The sequence below is a fragment of the Wasmannia auropunctata genome, unplaced genomic scaffold (assembly GCF_000956235.1).
Source record: "Wasmannia auropunctata unplaced genomic scaffold, wasmannia.A_1.0 LD336090.1, whole genome shotgun sequence".
NCBI classification, from domain to species: domain Eukaryota; kingdom Metazoa; phylum Arthropoda; class Insecta; order Hymenoptera; family Formicidae; genus Wasmannia; species Wasmannia auropunctata.
In genome coordinates this window covers 1,231,623-1,252,116 of record NW_012026800.1, presented here as the reverse complement: position 1 = coordinate 1,252,116, position 20,494 = coordinate 1,231,623, and the positions used below count along the sequence as shown (strand labels likewise).

The 20,494-nt window shown below is 37.3% G+C and overlaps 1 protein-coding gene across 10 annotated transcripts; it reads right to left on the bottom strand.

The window, feature by feature from the left end:
- Positions 1-439: 439 nt before the first annotated feature.
- Positions 440-20,276, bottom strand: LOC105447838 (high affinity cAMP-specific and IBMX-insensitive 3',5'-cyclic phosphodiesterase 8A). 10 transcript variants are annotated; one of them, XM_011686063.1, is made up of 21 exons: positions 18,838-20,276; positions 17,004-17,267; positions 13,911-14,006; positions 11,062-11,147; positions 6,327-6,386; positions 6,012-6,202; positions 5,722-5,781; positions 5,580-5,646; positions 5,291-5,458; positions 4,926-5,140; positions 4,530-4,687; positions 3,823-3,953; positions 3,611-3,718; positions 3,262-3,458; positions 2,830-3,108; positions 2,422-2,548; positions 2,186-2,323; positions 1,567-1,728; positions 1,339-1,468; positions 1,190-1,257; positions 440-978 (listed from the first exon to the last, which is right to left on the bottom strand). In XM_011686063.1, exons 2-21 carry the CDS (start codon positions 17,098-17,100, stop codon positions 904-906), a joined length of 2,613 nt encoding a protein of 870 aa, XP_011684365.1. In that variant the 5' UTR covers positions 17,101-17,267; positions 18,838-20,276; the 3' UTR covers positions 440-903. The 10 variants fall into 10 exon arrangements, with proteins under 10 accessions (XP_011684365.1, XP_011684366.1, XP_011684364.1 ...); XM_011686064.1 differs by having other exon boundaries at positions 18,928-20,276; XM_011686062.1 differs by lacking the exon at positions 18,838-20,276 and adding an exon at positions 17,354-18,355.
- Positions 20,277-20,494: the final 218 nt, after the last annotated feature.

Below are 20,494 nucleotides of genomic sequence, written 5' to 3'. Positions count from 1 at the left end.
CTTAGATGCAGCAACGTTATGTCAGGGCCGACTTATGTAGATTGAGAAAGCGAGTGCGTACTTTTCTGTATTAACAAACAAAAAAAAAAGAGAAAAATTTGTAATTTGCATAACCGAGAATTATATATACGCTCTGTTGGTAAAAAAAAAGAGAGAACAAAAACTGTGCAAAATTCCATCTGGATACGGCTTACACTTTATGTATAACCTGGTTTTATTTAATTCTCTGTATTTGTGCAGCATAGAAATAGGCCCTGCGCCATTTCTTGGCTGAAAGAAACAATAAAGTGAAATCCGACACACACATAAATATAGTGCGAGTACTTTCTTTCGACTTGAGTTATTACCAAGCCCCTTCCAAACGGTAGGTCACCATCGGGAAACTTAACGGCAGAGTTAGGCGAGGGGATTAAGTATATGGTTGTCTCAGAAAACGAGATTTCAAATGCAGTTTCTTAATTTATTTGTCGTTCTTAAGATTCACAAACATAACGACCACAGCAGCATGTATGCGCAAACGCAAGGAAGACTTTGTTCGAAGTAAAACATGTATAGTCGTCCGGAGCTGCATACAACAAAGGTATTTCCTTTCCTTATACTCTAAGTGTCTTACTTAATATGTGTCACACGTTTTCAAATAATACGGCGAATGTCATTGGAGAGGGGGGGGGGAGAGGGGATGGAGTTATATATAAATAATGAAAGTGCTGGTGTGGCGCGCGCGAAAAACGGCAAATATTACATATGTATTTTCTTAGAAACGACTCGAAAGAACGCGAACGACGGTCGCGTTTTGCTATATATCCTTAAATACATAAATACTATACACGTCTTTGCGATAATCGCAGCGTAAATATTATATAACGAGGCGTAAAACGAGATGCGAAAATGAGACGCTTTTCATTATAATCGCGGTATTTGCATCTCGGGATGTTGTTGTAGCTTCTCGACGTCTTGTAAAGTGGATATACCTTGTTCCTGTAAAACATAATATTTGAAATACGCGAACAAATTTGCTAGAATTATACATCGAGATTATTGATGTCTACATATTCAATGTTTTTTTTATCTTCAACGTTTAGGAAATTATTATTAGGAATTAATGAATATTATATATAAAACTACACAGAAGTTTCGCGTAAATTATATCGACACGATTGAATTGCAAATTAAAAAGCTGATGTCTTACATTATATTCTTTCCATTTCTCGTAATTGTGTCGCATGTAGCCCACTAATTCCGGCATGTCGATAAACACTGCGAAACAAATACGGCAAAAATAATAACTCAAATATTAATCAAAGTTTAATAAGAACTAATGTAGTGAAAAGAACGAACCATCCCAAGCCTCGATCATGTCATTAATGATATAATCGACGAAACCGATTTGCGATTTCGGTATCGAACACGTCATTCTATCGAACATCGGCATTACGACTGGCATTTTTAGCTTTTTCTCTTCGTCGGTCTGAAAATAATTAATAAATATTTGAACGCGGGAGTAGTGAAAGAATTATCTTCTCCGCGATGGAATGATCCTAGTTAATAATTATCAAAATGTTTCACCTGATTAAAGTATTCCTTCGCGATTCGTCTCGCCCATTCGACGCAACATTTCAGCGGCCGCGTTGGATTAGATACGTCCGCGCATTTGATCATCATTCTTTTAATCAGTATAACATTATCTGGCTGTAGTACCACAGACATGTCCAGAGAGTCTGAATAAGTCTGCGAAAGATTTTTCTAAATTTAAATTTTCTTCTATTACTCTAAACGTGTCTAAATATACATATAATAAATTTAAATATATAGAATTACGACTTCAGCTATATAAATTTAAATATATAGAATTAAGATCTCATCTATTAGACATCTATGTTAAAATTAAATTTTAAACTGAGATAATTCCTGGATAATGTAAAATAATTTTCGAAATATTGAAAGATTGATTTTTAATTATTTATGTTTGTGTGACAAGAATATAGTGAAAACACAAAAGATGTAATTAGATTTTTTTATATTATCGAATGTTTATTTAATCAATATAATTATTAATTAATAATAAGCACGATAATATATATATTACAAATTTTAACCTACAGCAGAAAATTAATATTGATTGAAATTAAATGCGAAACACAGAATTAACTAACGAGTTTAACGTGAAAATAATAATATATGGTACCTCTTGACCGTCGCCAATTCTCGCGCTGCAAACATTCATGAACTTCGCCAGATGCTCGAAGTGCTTCGTCATTTCGGTCGCCAGAATCATGTCAATGACATTTTGTCGTAACAGTTTGTACGCATCTCGCTCCAGATTCTAAAGCAGACATTCAATCCGGCAGACATTATACCTTCGGATTATTCTACATGCTCACCTTTCAATTGGCATTACAGAGAACACGAAAAAAAACTTACTTTAAAGATATTTACACTGTCGTCCGACAGAGATAGTTTGAATGTTAAGGCTGCATGATGCGATTCGAGGACCGACAGGTCGTTATAAAGTATTGCCAGACGACTGCTGGCGTTGCAAAGAAATTGACTGGAAAGGAATTTAAATTCAAGATCAGGTTATTAATGTACTTAATCTCAAGTTAAATTTTTTTTGACAAATAATGTGTGCCAATTAAACTTTTATTAAATATTCACTTTAAATCTACAGAAAAATCTGTGAAGTTTTTTTTTTCGTTTCGAATGTTTTGTATAGATTAAAATTAAAATATATTCCATCTATATAATATAAATATTTAAGCATAATTAGTCACGTTTTTTTGTCAATATCTTTTGACTTATCTCTCGGTATCTGAAAGTAGATCGTCTCACCTGGACCGTCCAGGATGATCGATATCGTGCGCAGCGGCGGCCACTAAAACGGCGACCTCGTCTATGGGCTCTAAAATTTCTTTGAGCCTCTTGGATTGCATAAATCTCGCAGTAGCTTGCATGACATCGGCCGCGTGAGTCGAGTTGTGGTAGCTGTTCTCCTCGTTGTAATTGTGCTCGATAATGGCTAGCCAGTTCTGCAGCGTCCTCTCATCGCAATGTAACGTAGCGGGCACTTGGTACAAATTCATGATAGTCAATCCCAGAAAGACGAGCGGTCTGTAACAAGTCGATAAAGCAAACAATTCAGGTGTTAAGGCGTGCTTTTATGTGAAAATGCAGGAATTGTGATGTCTGCTTAGATTATAAAATTATTATACGACACACACATCGTCACAAAATGCGCGTCGATAGTTCATATGCTTGACCCACCTTTTCTCCGTCAGCACTTCAAGCTTAAATATCTCGAAGTCCCAGTCGAGACTTTTGTCCAGTATCTCCGTGATTTCTTGCGGCCCCCGAAAAGTGTTCACCTGCGCACGCGAATTGGCCGGTCCGTTGATAGCCTTGGTGGACACTCTCGCGGAATCCGACGACGATCTTCTTGATTCCCACGCTGTGCGCGGAGACTGTCAATCGAATGACGGACAAGAAAAATATCGGTGGAGAGAGAAAAAATTTTCGAGCGTATAAATGTCATGATTTATATCATGATTCGTTGCAAGTTTATTATTTTCTTCTATATATACACGCGAAATGAGGTGAAAGGCAAGATTCTTACGGCAAGCAATGCGCCAACGAGATCCGTGGCAACTGGGTCGCTGTACATCGCCCTGTCTTCTTTAAGATGCGGCACGTAGAGCTCCGTCGTCTTTAGGATATCGATTGCCTGTGAAAGACGCAGAAGATGGTAGCGGACACAACACGTAATTATTTTAACTGGACAGACGTAACTATACGACGACACGGAGCAATCACGATTAAATCACGTACTTTATCGATCTGAGCTGCTGTTTCCGGATTAGTCGTATCCGTGACTGCATTCGATAGTAATGTAATGACTTTAGTGATAGGAGCCTCCAGTTGCAAGGTGTTCAGTTTTTGCAAGCTGGACCGTCTACGGCCTGTTACAGAAATACAATCCTCGTATCAAGGGGATCGGTATATTAAAATTTAAATTATATTAAATTACGCAGATTGAAGAGAGTAATGTATAATCATATATAACGCATTTAAAGCTTTTAAAGCTGCAATTTAATATTGTTATGGTAATATCGAAATCACATAATATGTTGATCATAATATAATATACATAATTTTAATTCCTTCGAAAGTGTATAAGCGTCGCAGATTAATTAGAACAATAGATGCATAAAGCTCTCGCATTAGACAGAATATAACAGGTGCGTCCCAGTTTTGTGCTATTAAATTCTTTGACGTGTTTACAGCAACGATATGTATAGGGTTGATATCGGCGCGATAACTCTTTCACGTAAAAATACGTGCCGCAAAGTGTACTATAAAATCGCCGGTGACCTAATTCGCGCCTTTCAACGTGTTCATTTTTATATCAAAGCACATGGAAAAACTGAGAGGACGAAACTATTTTTGTATCAGTAACTTCTTCCAATTACGTTGATGCAAGTTTATTATTATTATTAGCGATATTATTTATTTGATTATCTGTAAAAATACTTTACCCTCGCTTATACCAGATCTGACATCCGAGGATTTTCGCGTGTTCGATAATATACTCGTTTTGAGAGGAGGATGCAACGGGCTGCTAACTGGACTTATTGGCGCTGAATTTTCCGACAGATACGTAGTGTCGTATACATATATGTAGTGACTGGGTTTTCTAAAGACAGATATAATAATCGATAACTTAATAATAGAAGTATTATAAAATAATAAACAGAGCGTATTTTTTAACCGTGATATTACTCTATATCGAGAGAGACGGCTCTTTCATTAATAACTGGAAAATGTTAAACGTTCGTGAAATTTCATCGAAATTATACGAAATAAAACCTTATAAAAGGAAATAAAATCTTTTAAAAAAAAACTGTTAAGATTGATAAATCAAAAAAACATACTTTAATGTTATACAGAACGGAATTATCCTGCAATTGATCGTAATCATTTGATTGTTTTTCCTCTTGCAATTCATATTCCCTTCGAATTCCCGGCCTTTACTCAATTGCTGCTCCATGAGAGCGGAGTTTTCGTAGTACACTATTTCCGAAAGATTTATTCCCATCATCTCCTCTGTTTTATATCCTAACAATTTTTCGCTGACTTTATTTAGAAACTAAAAACAATGTGAAATTACGGTCTACGTACAAATTAAAGGGTAACACATATGATAAATAATGCATATTTAATGTGTGCAATAAAATATATAATTTTCTGCATTTTAATGGAAAATATTGAAATGGCCTATGCCAAGTATTCGTGATACCTGTACAATGTTCTTATCATTGGTCACATGCACCATATCGCGACACCTGTCGAGTGCCAGGTATAATGCATGCGCTGCTGCTAGTTGAGTTTTTGGCAACAATGAGCTAGTATAAATCCCTACTAATTCGTTTATTAATATACCCTCGTGCGAACATTCCATCAGTGCCTGAAACACAAGCGAAAAACTAAATAAAGAACCAAATAGAAAACTTGTTTTATAAATCTTTTTTTCAGTCACTCCCAAAGCATTCTTGTGTTTGAATATCTTGTGTTTGATAAGCACTCACTCTGGTAAAGCCTGTCTCTAGCAAGTTCAACGCCACAATATGGTCTTTCTCGTCGAGCATGAAGTATCTAGAAGACACGCAAAATCCAAACGTTAAAATAAAAATAAAAGTATAAATTAAATTTTAAAAAATTTCGACTTACGATTTCTTCACGAGCGCTATAATGACAGAATTGTGAAAAACCGGGCTTGATCTGATCGCTCTGAAATTAAACATTTTTAACAATTCAAGTAGAGTTATGTAAAAAAAATGTGGACGCGCGTGTGTGAAAATAATTTATTGCACATATCGCAAGAATTAAAAAAAAAATGGCAAAATGGTAAGAATTAAAAAATTAAAATTATTTTTTTTGACAAATTCGCATTTTGGGCAAAAATCTTTTTTTACAGAGATACCACATTCATTAGATTTTATTTAAACGATTCGCCGTACCTACAAATAGCATCGCCCTCGGCCGCGTGGTGTCCCCTATGATCGATAATCACTAATTCGTGGGCGCGATTTTGAAAAAGTTCTACCGCTTTCTCCGCATCCTTCGCCAACGACACGGACCATCCCAATCTTCTTGCGGTGTTGGCGAGTATCTCCATTTGCTGGTCATCCTGGCTAAAGACTAACAATATCTGCGCAGTGGAGAAGTTTGACAGAAGTAGTGGAAAACGGAAATGTGCACTAGCGGCGCCAAGGGTCGCATATATTTCATTGCAAGTTTTACGCAACAAAAATCGAACGTCGCGCGATACTTACTTTTACGATACTAGGAACGGTGTTTGTCAATAAATAATTACTAAAATCCTGAGGTCCCTTCTGTAAGCAGAAGAAAGAGGTGAATACGCAAAGCTGAATAAAAGTGCGTAAAATTGCGATAAAATGATTAAGAGGGGATTTTATCGGGCTCTCTTCTTTTTTTTATAATTTATGCGTGTTTGCCATGAGTAACGCCTTTATTTAACCAAATCTAATCGGAGACTTAATATTAATGCGTCGATATCAGTGCCGGATACATACCGGTTCCTCTTTATCTAGGTACATCGATTCAAGTAGTTTGTACATTTTCGCTCGACGACGCTCACGCGGTGACACCACTTCTTCTGCGTATTTTACGACTTTACGAGGCGTAACTTGATCCTTCATTTTCGATAAATTAATGGCTAGATCCTTACTATTCTAACCTACGTATGTCGATCCGACAATAATAACGAAGTTAGCAATTTTATGCATTTCACATGCATTTCAAATTGATAAAGATCGACCTTAAAGTGAATATGAGTTACCGCTGCAAGTTGTTGGCTGTGTTTTAAAGGATAAGTATGTGCGTTTGAGATACTGCGCATTAGAGATACGTCAGAGAATATTTTTGCGACTTACACGCGAGAGTAGTTAATTTAATATTCGCAACACCCTTCAGAAAAGCAATTATGAATACATAAAAGTCATTGGCAGAAACGATATGATTGATATCTGATAATTTCGTACCCTACTGCATGCCGCCAGTTGCGGAGTCGATTTATCCTCTTGCATCTTATCCTCTATTTCTAGTGCATCGTCTCACACGCTCGCACACTCGCACTGAAAATGCTAACTACATCACGTCCACGATTCTCTTCCTTGTGAACGTTACTGTCGTCAGTCTCGCCACATAAAGCACCGGTCAACCGTCTATTCTATTTTTCAATGGCGTTTTAACACACGTGTCGTAGACGCATAATAGCAGCTGCACAGATGATAACCACACTGCACATTGTGTAGCAGTTGGATATTAATTATTCCGTGTGATATTTATTCTTTTTATATATTTTTTGAAATTGATATTTTACTTTAAAGTTACTTTTTAGAAAATAATTTCTTTCTGAGCGTAATTTGTAATTAAAAAGTATTTCATACTTTTATTATATTATTATTTGACTTTATTAAATCACTGTGAGAATCGCAGAGGACGGTACGTTTAATGAGAGGATCATCGTGGTACTGATTATTATCGATCAACAGATAACGAGATCGATATAATCGCTCGATGTATCAGAAGCAGAAATCATCTGTCCACGATAAGGCATCCACGTACCGCAGTTCCTATAATGATAGTGTATTTTGTGAAGAAGCATAAAACTTTACCCTGCGGAAAAAGCGTTATAAATAAGCGATATCGCTGCAAATTTTATCGTACTTCAAATAACATATGTATATATATAGCGATGATATTCTTAATATGACGTAATACGCATTTTTATTGTGAGAAAAAAAATTCAGTTCTATTAATTTTACAAAAATGTTTTGCGCTTAATAATCGAATTTATAATTCATTCCTAATAAAATTCGCTTCGTAAAATTTGCGTTTCATTTTCGAATAAAATTTATCACGAGCATCGTACGTGTGCGATAAATTAAATTTTGCGACGTTAGCAAATAGTTACTGGCGGCTTGCTATAGAGATACCATTTGTGCCATTCATAGCTGATCGCTCGTGAATATCGTCGCGATGAAATACGGAATTAGGGAGACAGACACATTTTACGGTCACAGTTCGGAATATTACATCCTCGATCTCTTTTTGCGCCTCGAGAAAGAAGACTACTGCTAGCTGAAAAAAAAAAAGAAAACTGTACGCTAGGACGAAGAGTATACGTGGGTCTCGTATTTGTTTTTTTTTTTTAATTGCTCGCCGAGAGATAAACCGTAGAAAGGGTGGAAAAGTTCGTCTGCGTTCAGGTAGAGAAAGTTCTGCGACCGAGAAAAAAGCTCCTTGCAACAGAGCGGCGGTTATCCTGCCGCTATCGATTCGTCGCGAGTCACTTCGCGGTATTAATCAACGTCTCCTATGAACGTGAAAGTAACGGCGAATAAACGGGGAGTGACAATTGCAATTATCTTACCTACGTTCGTTCCGACTGAAAATAAAAATCGGGAGAAAAACCACGGAGGAGAACGACTACCGAATCAGTGACGGTGAGCCGAAAATTTTATAGCGGAAGCGGTGCGAAAATTCGAATCGTTCCGTCAACAGGTTAATTGTCAAACGGGCAACTCGCCCGTTTAGCGTTTAACTCGGCGTCGCAACGTGCTCGCTTTTAGTCCACGGTATCAAACTTCGTTCATAACTTTTCGCGAAACAACGCTCCCGCCGATAATTCAATCAGACTAATTGCCGTGCGTGACAACTCCGACGATTGCGTTTCGTTGCGGCACCGCGCTATCGCGTGCCGTGCTATAGTGAGTATACATAAGTACGAGCACGTACGGAGAGACAGCGCAATTAACGGAGGGGAAACGAGTGAACAGTGGAAAGTGAGAAAGACAAAGGAGTGACATCGTCGCTCGTCTCGAAAACACGTTCCAAAAACTTTCGCTTGTACAAGAGACACACTTCTTGCTCTGGCCGCACAGACGAACTTGATAACTGCCGCTCACCCGAGCCGAGGATTCACGCCGAAGATCGGGAGTCTGCTATTCATCCGTCGGGAAATAATAGAAAGTTTATCGCGGAGGGGCAACTTTACCCTCTTATTTACAAGGGGTTCCGAGCTGACGCGCGACAAACAGTGCGTCGCGCGATCGATCTTCCCGTCGCGCTTCGATTTCACCCGACGATTTCACACGCGCGGTGCGAACACCCGTTCCTCTCTTACCTGATACATTTTCCGGACGGCCCGAAACACGTGCGAGACAATCGCGTGCCGCACATCCGCATACTTTAAGCGAGCGGCTCGCCGCCGGTCCGGGACTATCGTTCTCCATCTGCAGACCGCTCGCGCGCCTCGGTCTAGAGACCGTCTATAGACAGTCTATAGACCCTGTTCTATAGCCGTTCCCGGCGGCGGCGGCGATCTTGACTCGTCGAGGAGAAGCGGCGAAATGAGAGAGCACGTCTTCACTGCGATTGCGCGCCGCGAATCAATTATTCAGCCTGGCGTTTATGCCCGCGACGTTGAAGCGCGTCCGAACAATTTTCATATTTAATCGGGCTGCCCATCGAGGAGGGAAACGGATGACTATCGAGCCGATCGAGCATTACGTCCCGTCGTCACCCCCGCGCGAAACTTTGCGGTAAACGTCGCGCGAATTATTGAAAGGGTTGGTCTCGGGTGGAAAGCCGCGTCAGCGATACGCAGAAAAACGCACGTATATTTAGAATCACTGCCTCGCGAAGCTCATATCGCGGGGATGAAGGTGAGGGAGGGGGAGGGAGGGCTTGATTGCGGGGTTCTCCGATGCCGAAGCCCTGTGAGAACGGAGAGGGCTGACGCGCCGAGGGCCACTCTTCTCTCTTCGCTAGATTATTTCTCCGCTTTTTTCTTTATCTCTCTTTTTTTTCTTTTCGCTGCGCTCCCTTAACGATTGAATATTCCCTGCGAGCGGGACTTGCGTGGCTCTCCCTTTTCCAGCTATTTATGCGCACACTTCCGCGTAGCTTTTTTTTCGTGAACTTTTCTCTCGTCGGATAATTTCAATTTTTCTGTCTTCTCTTTGTTAAAAATTCCTCGTAAAATCTGGACGATTGCTGACGATTGATACTTTATATACGAATAGTAATATTGCGTAATATTGATAATTTTTAAAGATACTCATATATATCTCTTTTGCGTAAAAGCCAAAAGAGAGCAGAGCATAATAGACCAGAGATATAGAAGCAAAGGAGAGGTGATAACAATATATTTTTCGATTAAAGATATAACAAATTAAAATCGACATTTCGATCGAATGTTTAGATAAATACTTGTAGCGAAACGTTATATAATGCTCCGTCGTTCAATATAATTTAATTTTGAGTCTTCTGTGTGAATACAATGTTAAAAATATATTACATATTTGCTGGAATTTTTATTATTAAATTTTTTTTGCTAAGTAATTAATATTCTCTATATTAAAATATTAACGCTGAAAATTGAAAAGAAAAAAAGCAACGATCGACACGGTACCATCGAAAACCGGCCTACCTTTTGCCTGTATTCAAAAAATGCAAAGTGGAACAATGCCTAGGCGATCCTTATCTCTGATTACGAATGCGCAAGAGTCTAGATAGCAGGCCTGATTAATAGAAACGCGATAACGCACGCCTACGTCACAAGCCGCGTCACCTATCGTCAAGTGCATCGTCTTCATGTGATATTGGCCTATACATTTAGCTTTCTCGAGAAATCCAATGAAATATTTTATCTTTTGTTGCATCACGCAACCAAGTATAGAGACTATCCGAAGTTTATTGTATTAATGTAACTAGAAATTAACTTAATAAATTCTACAACTTGAAGATTTGTTTTAATAGAAACGTCTCTCATGTTGCAAACATTACGAATATTACGAAATAGTAGATCAGAGAATAATATGTAAATAATAATATTGCGAAATAGTAAATTGGAGGATAATATAAATAAATTACCGTTTCTGCCTGATGTTCCACTTATTAAGCAATTTTTATATATAATAGAAAAAATGGTTTAAAAAATTTTTCATCTACATCATTGGATAATATGATGAAATAACTTACGATAGTCAAGTAATCTCCGTTCTCATTGTCCTCGAAGGGTGTTTTTTCATCCTTCTCGGCCACAATGTCAAGCGCGTCCGTCTTACCTGAAACAGTCCCGTTGAATATTCAATTATAATCAAGCTCGAAACTCGGACGGGCGTCCTTTTGAAAATTCTTAGCAACAGGTAGCTGCTAAGCGTGTCTATAGCATCGTAATTGAAGGTCTGTCGACTCTAAAGCCACGCTTGATTCCGTGTAATAAAGCTGATACCCGCTATTCACGCGTATCGGTTTATCGATACCTATATGTTGTTTTCCTAGCCGCGCTCAATCTATCAATTAACGCATTTCAGCCGTCAATGCGGAAGTAATTATATGGTAACGAAGCTCGTTAGAGTAGGTACTCTCACCTATTCTATCGCGCGTATCTTATGGGGAGGTTTATGGGTCAGCAGTAGAATTTATTGCAATTAAAAGTCAATTGGATTTAATTGACGAGGTGGATTGATCGTTACTCCAATTTTTTTTTTTGAGAAAGTGTTCTACTTACAGGACGTACTTATTATGAAATAATTGCGTAATATGCACGCGCGTAATGTATTTATCGCAAAAAGCGGAGCTTAAGGGACCGCGGACACGATCATTTACGCACCGAATAAATGATCTGGAAATAATTCATCCTCCAAGCTGTCTTCGTCCTCGCTTGGGAAGAGATACTCATTCGGCGGCGATGCCATATGAATTATGCTTTCGGCCTTGCGATCATTGAGATTAAGCGGAGCTACGTGATCTCGCGCCGTTTGAAACTATATTTCTTTGCGTCCGCTTTCATTACACTGTCGGCGTTACATTATTACACATTGTCATTGCTCACATAAAACATTCGTTAAAGAATTTCTTTTTTAAATAATCACTGCAATCCGCACTAATAAAGGCAAGTTTTTACATTTTTTGAAATTATTAACTATTACTTATTTTTTGAAATTATTAACTTTATTTAAATCTCAGTAGATGTGTTATTAATTAGGAATATTTTTTTATCACACGTTCTCATTAAAAGTAACATATTAATTTTTTACATAGAAATATATTAAAAATATGATATGAGCATTGATTATTTCCTACAAATGAATTGATATTGTAGTTATGAATGTTTTACATTTATCAATGCAATACACGTGTTTTTCTCTGTTTATAAAAATTAGAAACTTTTTACTTTGATAGGAATATAATAAAATATTTGTGATTCTTGGATATATAGATAAAAATGTTAAATTTATATAATTTATATACTAGTACAAAAAATTAAATATGTTTTTGTAATTTAAATAGTATAAAAAATTCGAGAAATTTCAGAATTGAATGTAAATACAAATATATTGTACATTAATTTTAAAATAGTTATAAACGTATATATTTAAATAAAGATGTGAAATATTCAAAAATGATTTATGTATTAATGATGTGATCTTAATTGGTGCAAATAATCGTCGAAATTTTATCAATCATTAATTTCTGAAATGCTGAGTCAGTTGTCTCGATTTAAATAAGTCGGTCAATAGATTATTTCCGTTCCAAAGATCAAGATTGTCCAAAAATAATCCTACCATTTTGTGGAGTATTTCAGAAATTTTTGTTCAAGTTTAATACAAAAAAATTGAATCTATAATATATATTTATTTCTATGACAAAACGAAAATAAAATCAAAACTATTTTTAGCTAAATTTTTTTCTATAATTTTTTGTAACAAATTATTGTTAAATAGAAAATATTACCAATAGTTTTTACATTTAAAAAATTCTTAACACTACATACATTTATATCAAGTAAAAAAAATCTATTGCGCATTCTTCTAACATTTGATTTTCCTCACACCACATTATTTATATATGTTTAAGAATGTTTGAAAATCAAAATTCGCTTATACATAACACATGCACTCGAAACGGTCAGTTTCATGAGATTTCACAATTAACTCAAGTACAATTTGTTCCGAAACGCTATGTGCGGGCGTTTAAATCGCGAGCGGATTAAAATCGCGACGACGAAAATCGGCGGTACGTGTATACCGACGCCGAACGATGTGCTGTTTGCGGCCCAAAGACAGCGACTGACCGAGAGTACCGAATCGACCAAGTTAAAATTCTACTTGAGAGAGTGACTGGCCCCAGAAGAGCGACGCGATAGCGTTGTCGGGGAGACCAGAGATACTGCAGGTCCATTTAACACGTACACGGACGGAAATATGTATCGCGTCAAATTGAGCTTCAACAAAGTGGAACGAGATTTTCCGAAGTAAATGAGAGTTAGGAATAAAGCGTCATTAAAAAAAAAAGAAAAATTATAAATTATCATTATTATGCATGAAAAACTAGAGCACACGCAGAGGCGATAAGTTGAAAAGAATAAAATAGTTGATTCTACTAGCTAGAAAATAAATAAATGTACAGCAATTTTACTAAATATTTAAATTATGTGGCAACTGTTTCGGTGAGAACAAACGGGCATTTAAATAAATTCATTATTTTCAACTATCTTAGGTCTGATAAGATAATTTAAACCACCTGTATCTTGCTTAAATGTCCATAGGAGTGTTCAAAAACATTGTAGAATACCGAAGTGAGTTAAGTTACACAAGAATCATGTTCACCGATTTCATATGAACATTAATGAAAATAATCTAATTAATCGATTGAGAGAGAAAATATGCTCATTTAACGTAAATGCTGATTAAACGTCAATGCTGATATAAGAATCGTTTACAATTTTAGATAGTATAAAATGTAAGCAATCATAACGATGCTTATACTGATGCTCTATATAGAGTTAGCTTTACGTAACAATTAATCCAATATAATTAACTAACGTTGCGCTACTTTTTGAACGTCCTCTTCGGCGATATAATGGTACTTGTCGGACGCGAGAAACAGACTGTCTTGGTCCGTGTCGGTCTCTGTTGCATCTGTAAATAATATCTACGTGTAAATACTTGTCGCTAGTAGTGGCTAAATCAACTAATGTCTTAAACACTTAATAAGCTCTGTAGAGACGAGATCGATAAAGTACCTGACGTGCATTTACGTACAAATATTAACATAACGTACTTGCAACCGACTTAGAATATTAATGTACGAATTGATTGTGTATCTAAATACGTTATTATATGCATTATAATAGTAGTGTGTGTGTGTGTGTGTGTGTGTGTGTGTGTGTGTGTAAAGAAAGGAATGGACAGAACGCCTCGTTTACGTAATCTCCGCAGCACATGCTCGCTCACGACATCGCGGCTGTAGCGATTTAAATAATACCCAATAAACCTCAATTCCTTCTCATAAGAGTTACAAAAAAAAAAATGATAGTCGTTACTGGAAATAAGTACTAAATACCTAATGACAAAAATGATCCGAAAGTATAGTAATCATGTGGATAGCTCTCACAATCACGAAATACATTACAAATACAGGAAAATGTAGGTAGAAATAAAATTTTAGTCGTATATTGTTGGTACAAGGGCAAAAACGAGTCGAAATTAAAGAAAAAAAAAATCTGTAGAATAGTTGGGCTGATTATTGTTGAAAGATGATCGATTTGGACTTAAAGAATTACAGATATAGGTGATAAATTAATACAAGAATCACAAAAGTTCCCTTGAGAGCGTTGGAGAACGATCAACTTTTGTCCTAGAGTCGATCCTTGAGAACGAAATATTATTACGGCCGCGGCTCGGCATTGCGTCGCGCGGACTCCTAAATCGAAAAGCTAGAAACGCGCCGCTGGAAGCTGCTCCCTTTCGTACGTCTGATTAATTCATGTCTCGAACAATGACTCCGAGTCGGCACACGCACGGCGTGGTCAGCCGTAGACTAGGTCAAGGAGAATGACTGTTACCTGAAGTCCACCTTCCCCGCTCTTCCTTCCCCCGCCTCTTTCATGAAAGGCATCCATCAGACGGACGCGCGGTAAAATGCGATTTCGATTTGATCGTTCAACTTTTGTTAACGTCAAACGACATTACGGTTAGAAAGTCTCAGAGGAATAGAAATGAGAAATTTATTTCAACAGTAAAATCTCGCTTGACCGTAAAAACGTCTAGATAATTAGTTTTCTTCCATTACAGTGAAACGGAACTTTTATTATTATGTAAATGTGCCTGACCAACGTGATATATCCAGTTGTTTGAAAAAATTAAAATAAATGACAATTATTATCAAATATTAAAGAATTTATAAACATTTTTTAAGTAGAATAATTTAATATAAATACTTTGAGGCAACACATGTTAAAAATATAAAAAATATTGTTAAGAAGCAATGTATATGAAATAAAGCAGATATACATAAATGGCTAATTTTATGACAATCTCAAGTTATGTTTTAAATTATTAATTGAAATAATAATAAACTCTAATAAAATTACAGATCATTGTATTACATTTATGTATGGGTGAAATTTTTTGTCATATTACGAATATAATATATGTCTAATTTATGACATAATAATTATGAGAATGTTAACGATAACGCAGAGTTTAAGCATAATGTTTTAAAATGCACTTTCACTGAAAAGTCTAAAAGTACTGATTTTTGCTATCGATTGAAGCATCGAAAATGTACAGTTCGATATACAGTTTAAGTTAATGCAAAGCGCAAAGACAGAAATAGTCGTCTGAAAAATAAATTTTCGTGGAGTGCAACGTTGCGTCTCGTAAAGCCGTAAACGGGTTGTACTGAGCAAACACGAGGCAAAGACACGTAGCCATCCAGAATTCGACCTTCGAGAGAAGATTACTATGCTTCGACGTTTGACGTTCCCCAGCCGTATATTACATGTATCCAAGAGCCGAATACGTGCAGACTTGATTACATTTCGCAATCGGAAGGAGGCATTTAAGCTTTACGTTAAAAGCGCTCAGTTTACAGACTGGACAACCACGTCGTTCGTAGATTTTTATTTCACCGTGCCGTCCATTAAGAAATAATTAGTGCACACTGCTTGAACCATGTCTTTGTATCACTTATCGATCAAGAGATTAAATAATTACATAATATGGAATATAATCTTTTGGCTACCGGTTTTTCAAATGACATCGCAAAAAAATACACAGGCTGTCTCGTACTCAATGGTAGCTTGTGGGCAGGTAGTGTGGATCAAACTAAAAAAAAGTCCTCTACCATTTTGCGATCTTTGCAATGGTTATCGAGATACTAATTATTAAAAAAAAATTTACGCCAAGTATATACAAGTGTATCGTACATTAGGTACATCTTATCTAAACCAAAAATATTATTTTAACAAATAAAAGTTGTCCAAAAACAAATATGAGATCATACAAATTGCCAAGTATTTGATTAGACATAGAGACAAAAATATTTTATTCCAAATCACAAAAATATTTTTTTTAATAAATCGTTTAAATTATTCAAGCATTATATGCAGCAAAAGTTCAATGCCATGGTCTTTCCAAATAATTTTAAGTTTTGTAAAACAGACTTAAAGTTATTAAAATGATCAATCATAGTAAAGCAAAAACTTGGCCATTATATAAAATTTTTCTTTTTTTAAAATGATTAGTATCTCGATAACTATTGCGAAAATCGCAAAATGGTAGAGGACTTTTTTGTTCTGTTTGGTCCACACTATCTGCCTACAAACGTTGTACCATTGAGTACGAGACACCCTATACGGCCTTTTAAATTTACGGCTGCACGAAGTGCGACGTAGATTGTCAATCGTGCCTGTCTTCACAATGTCAGTCCTAAAAATTATGTATATAGCTTTTATTTACATTGTTACATAAACGTCTTTCCAAACTGTCTACATCTTTCGCTGCGCAAATTCCGATTTTCCGAATTTAAATTTCAATATTGAATACGTAATAATTTGTTTCCTGGTAAAAAATTCGAAACGATTAAAGCGAGACTATATTACAAAGAAAGAAGGAAGAAAAGGAGCAACGTACCGCTCGTAACGAGGGAACTGTTAGTTCCCGACGATATGCTCTTCTCCTCCTCGACTTTGCCTCTCACGTACTCCAGTATGCTGAACTTGCATCCCATTCTTAAGGCGAGCTCTCAGTTCGCGGCGGGTCCCCACGCTGCTTCTCGCATCGTCGGGAATTAATTTCGCAAAGCATCCGGCCGGATTCCGTATCGTCGATGACAGCCGCGGCAAGTGTCGTTAGGTTACCTTTCATCGAAGCCGATTGGCAGAAGCGGGACCTCCTCTTTTTTGCATTCGGAGAGAAAAAAGAAAAGATAGGATTGCTGAGAATTCGACGTTATTCGAAAATGAAACGAAACGTGCGCTTACCGTGCACGCGTGTGTGTAAAAATGCACGCTCATGCTTGCACCATATCAATTCGCTTATCTCGGGACCGAAGGAAACAGTCCTCTGCGCACTGATTTTGCATAACCCAAACATTGATTGCGCGAACACTATTTTACATTAATTAACGTACGTAAAGGGGATTGCGCTAATAAAAAAAAAGCCGGGACTGAGCCACTTTGAAACGATACGCTAAATCGCCTCGGATTAAACTCGACGGATTGAACGACAAGCGCGCCGGTGAAATTTACTACGGCGAGTCGACCGGGATTTTTCTTTCCGATCACTTGGAGTTTCTATTTTCACTTTCGAAACGGATTAAACAAACGTTTCGTTACGTCGACAAAGCGCGACGTAAATTGCTAATCGCTCGTCGAAAAGCCAGATGGAACGGCTTCGGCGCCGAGACGAGTGCAGGAAATTTCGCGAAAACTCCGCGAGCGTTGACGATTAACTCGGCATTATTGGAACGCGCGCCGTCAAGATCGCGCGAGGCGAAGATTTCGCGCGCACGGCGGGGTCATACGTCAGCGTGCAATTTTCCCCGAGTCCGCTTTATCTTATCTGCTGCCGAAAGTGTCTACATATAATTCAAAAGTTCCGCGACGCGATCTCAAATAGCTGTATCACTCGGCAGCCACGATCCTCGGCGTGCGCAATTAGAGAGCGTTCCGCGCGCGAGATAGCCGTTCACGTAATTCGTACGATTACGCGTTGTGTGGGCATGGAAGCGGGCAAATAGTGTTGTGTGCATAATTACCGGGAGGAACTGTTTTCATAGTGATGCAAGTCTGTAGTTCCTATACCGAGATAGGCGCGCGCGCGCACAGGCATTTAAAGTTTAAAGCTAATGAAACAGAAGAGATTTTGAGACAAAAATTTTTGCTATCTTGAAACTTTTCTATCGCTCGCGTGGAGAGAAAAGAAAGATATTCTATTATTATTCTATTAAAAATAAAAATTATTAAATTTATATAGTAATATAAAATATATTAAAGATAACATTTGTAATTAAATTTATATAGTAATATAAAATATATTAAAGATAACATTTGTAATTACTTTTTCAAATGAAAAGGTAATCCAAACAACTTCTTGATTTTAAATCTAATTTATAAGATGTATATACACAAGTTGCTAAATTTAATTATTAAAGTCAATAGTATTTTATATTAATTATTATCAAGTTTTGTTTAACGTTTTACAACACAATAAAGTTACATGTAATTACAAACAAAATGATTTATTCAAAAATATTATCTATTCTTGCTGAACTTAAAATATAACGAATGCGAATCGTGTCGTTTCGGAAACATCAAGATAACAAACAAGATATATGCACACGTTTAACAATCGATTTGGTGAATAAACGTACACTCGAATTGTTCGAAGAAGAATAAAGCTGTTAATTGCCCTCGGAAATAAACAATGATAACAGGCCAGTACGTTTGTACAAGCATGTACGTACGTTTACCGAACGCGCGTTGTTTTTTAACAACAAGGCCGTTTCATAGGTCGTCCAAATGGATCTCTGCGCTATAGGAGAGGCGATCCTTACATCTGTTAAGATCAACTTTGCAGCTTCGTTAAACTCGCGCACAGTGCAGTACGCGAGAGATTTTTTCTTCATTGACGTCTGCCTCGCGTTCAAGTACGTAGGCTGGATATACGGGATGCGAGAGAGCAGAGATAACCGGAAACACTTTGGATCAGACGCGGCTCCGCGCGAACTCCCGACGCGTCACGGCATATTTCAAACAGCGTATTTCGACGGCTGGCACGACGGCAACGGAACAGAGGTGAAAACTCGCTCGTCGATGACTTTCGCGATGTCACATAACAATTGTGACGACGACGACGACGGCGATTTCGCAGTAGGAGAAACTGCTAGGAATCGCGCGCGCGGGTCTTCTTTGTCAGGCGAATCAGGCGCCAAACATTCGAGGTGTGCGCGAGATTTTAATGAAGAGACAGAGAGAGAGAGAGAGAGAGAGAGAGAGAGACAATCGGGTGTGCAGCACAGTGGCCTCAGACTCACTGGCTAAATTGTGCGATTTCTCGGGGAGTCGTCTTTTGGAATCTGCGTATCTCGCGTTCGCGTTCAAAGTTCTCCTCTCGCATCGCCCGCCGCCCGCATCCAGCCGCCTCGTGTCGTGTGTCTCTTTGCTCAAAAGGATGCAACAGATATTCGAGTAGTGTTCAAACATATACACGCGCGCGCGGAGATCCGGCACACGAGAGATCCACGCGTGTCTGAACGATAAGCGGTTTTGATTTTAAGCCAGCGACTACTCGGCAGACAATGGTGGTAGGGATGGGTGGAATTTGCGTGCGGCAAATACAAGACGTCGGGGAATTATCACGGTAAATTTAATCGCTTAACACGAGCGCCGTTTTTTTCTCATAAGGCGACTATTTAGGGCCGTTTTAGAATTTCCGTGACGTAATTTTATCTCCGCGCACGAGAGCTTATCGTGCGTCCGTACGTCTGTTTTTACTTCTTATCCGCTGTTTTTTAACGCAATGTTCCTTGTACTTTAATGCGAGTCCTCAGTTTGTACGCGCGGCTTGAGATGCATAAGTAGATATATTCGCAAGAACGATTGCGATTGCTTTGTATAATAGCAATTATAGTAGCATGTATATGTTATTCACTGCTTCTATGTGACAACATTCTCTTATCTTGTGAATATATTCGATGCATTTTAAGAAGAAATTTTTATCTTTACGTGTATATTAATAGTCGACATATTCTATATATTTCTCTAATATGGATTTATTCTTTAACATTTTTAAATTTACAATTTAATGCATGGTTTTTTAAAGTTTTTGATATAAAATGATTGATTACGATCTGTACTTGATATTCTATATTTTTGAAATATTATTTATCTCATTCTCATTTCTGTATGCGTATTATTAATTGATAATCAATAATTTTTACAAGTAGTTATTTTTCTCTCTGTTGATTTTTATTATCTTATAATTATATTATTCACTGCTATGTAACAACATTTTTTTATCTTGTGAATATTGTCATGCATTTTAAGAAAAATTTTTATCGTTACGTGTATATTAATATTCGACAATATTAATATTCTATATATTTCTCTAATATGGATTTA

Bases quoted from the DNA above. Each gene is read 5' to 3' on its own strand.
- LOC105447838 (XM_011686063.1), bottom strand. From the start codon at position 17,100: ATGGGATGCAAGTTCAGCATACTGGAGTACGTGAGAGGCAAAGTCGAG. The intron at 11,148-13,910 runs GTTAGTTAATTA...GGACTGTTTCAG, and splicing joins CGTTCAAAAAGTAGCGCAAC to GTAAGACGGACGCGCTTGAC. The intron at 3,719-3,822 runs GTACGTGATTTA...CGTCTTTCACAG, and splicing joins CAGCAGCTCAGATCGATAAA to GCAATCGATATCCTAAAGAC.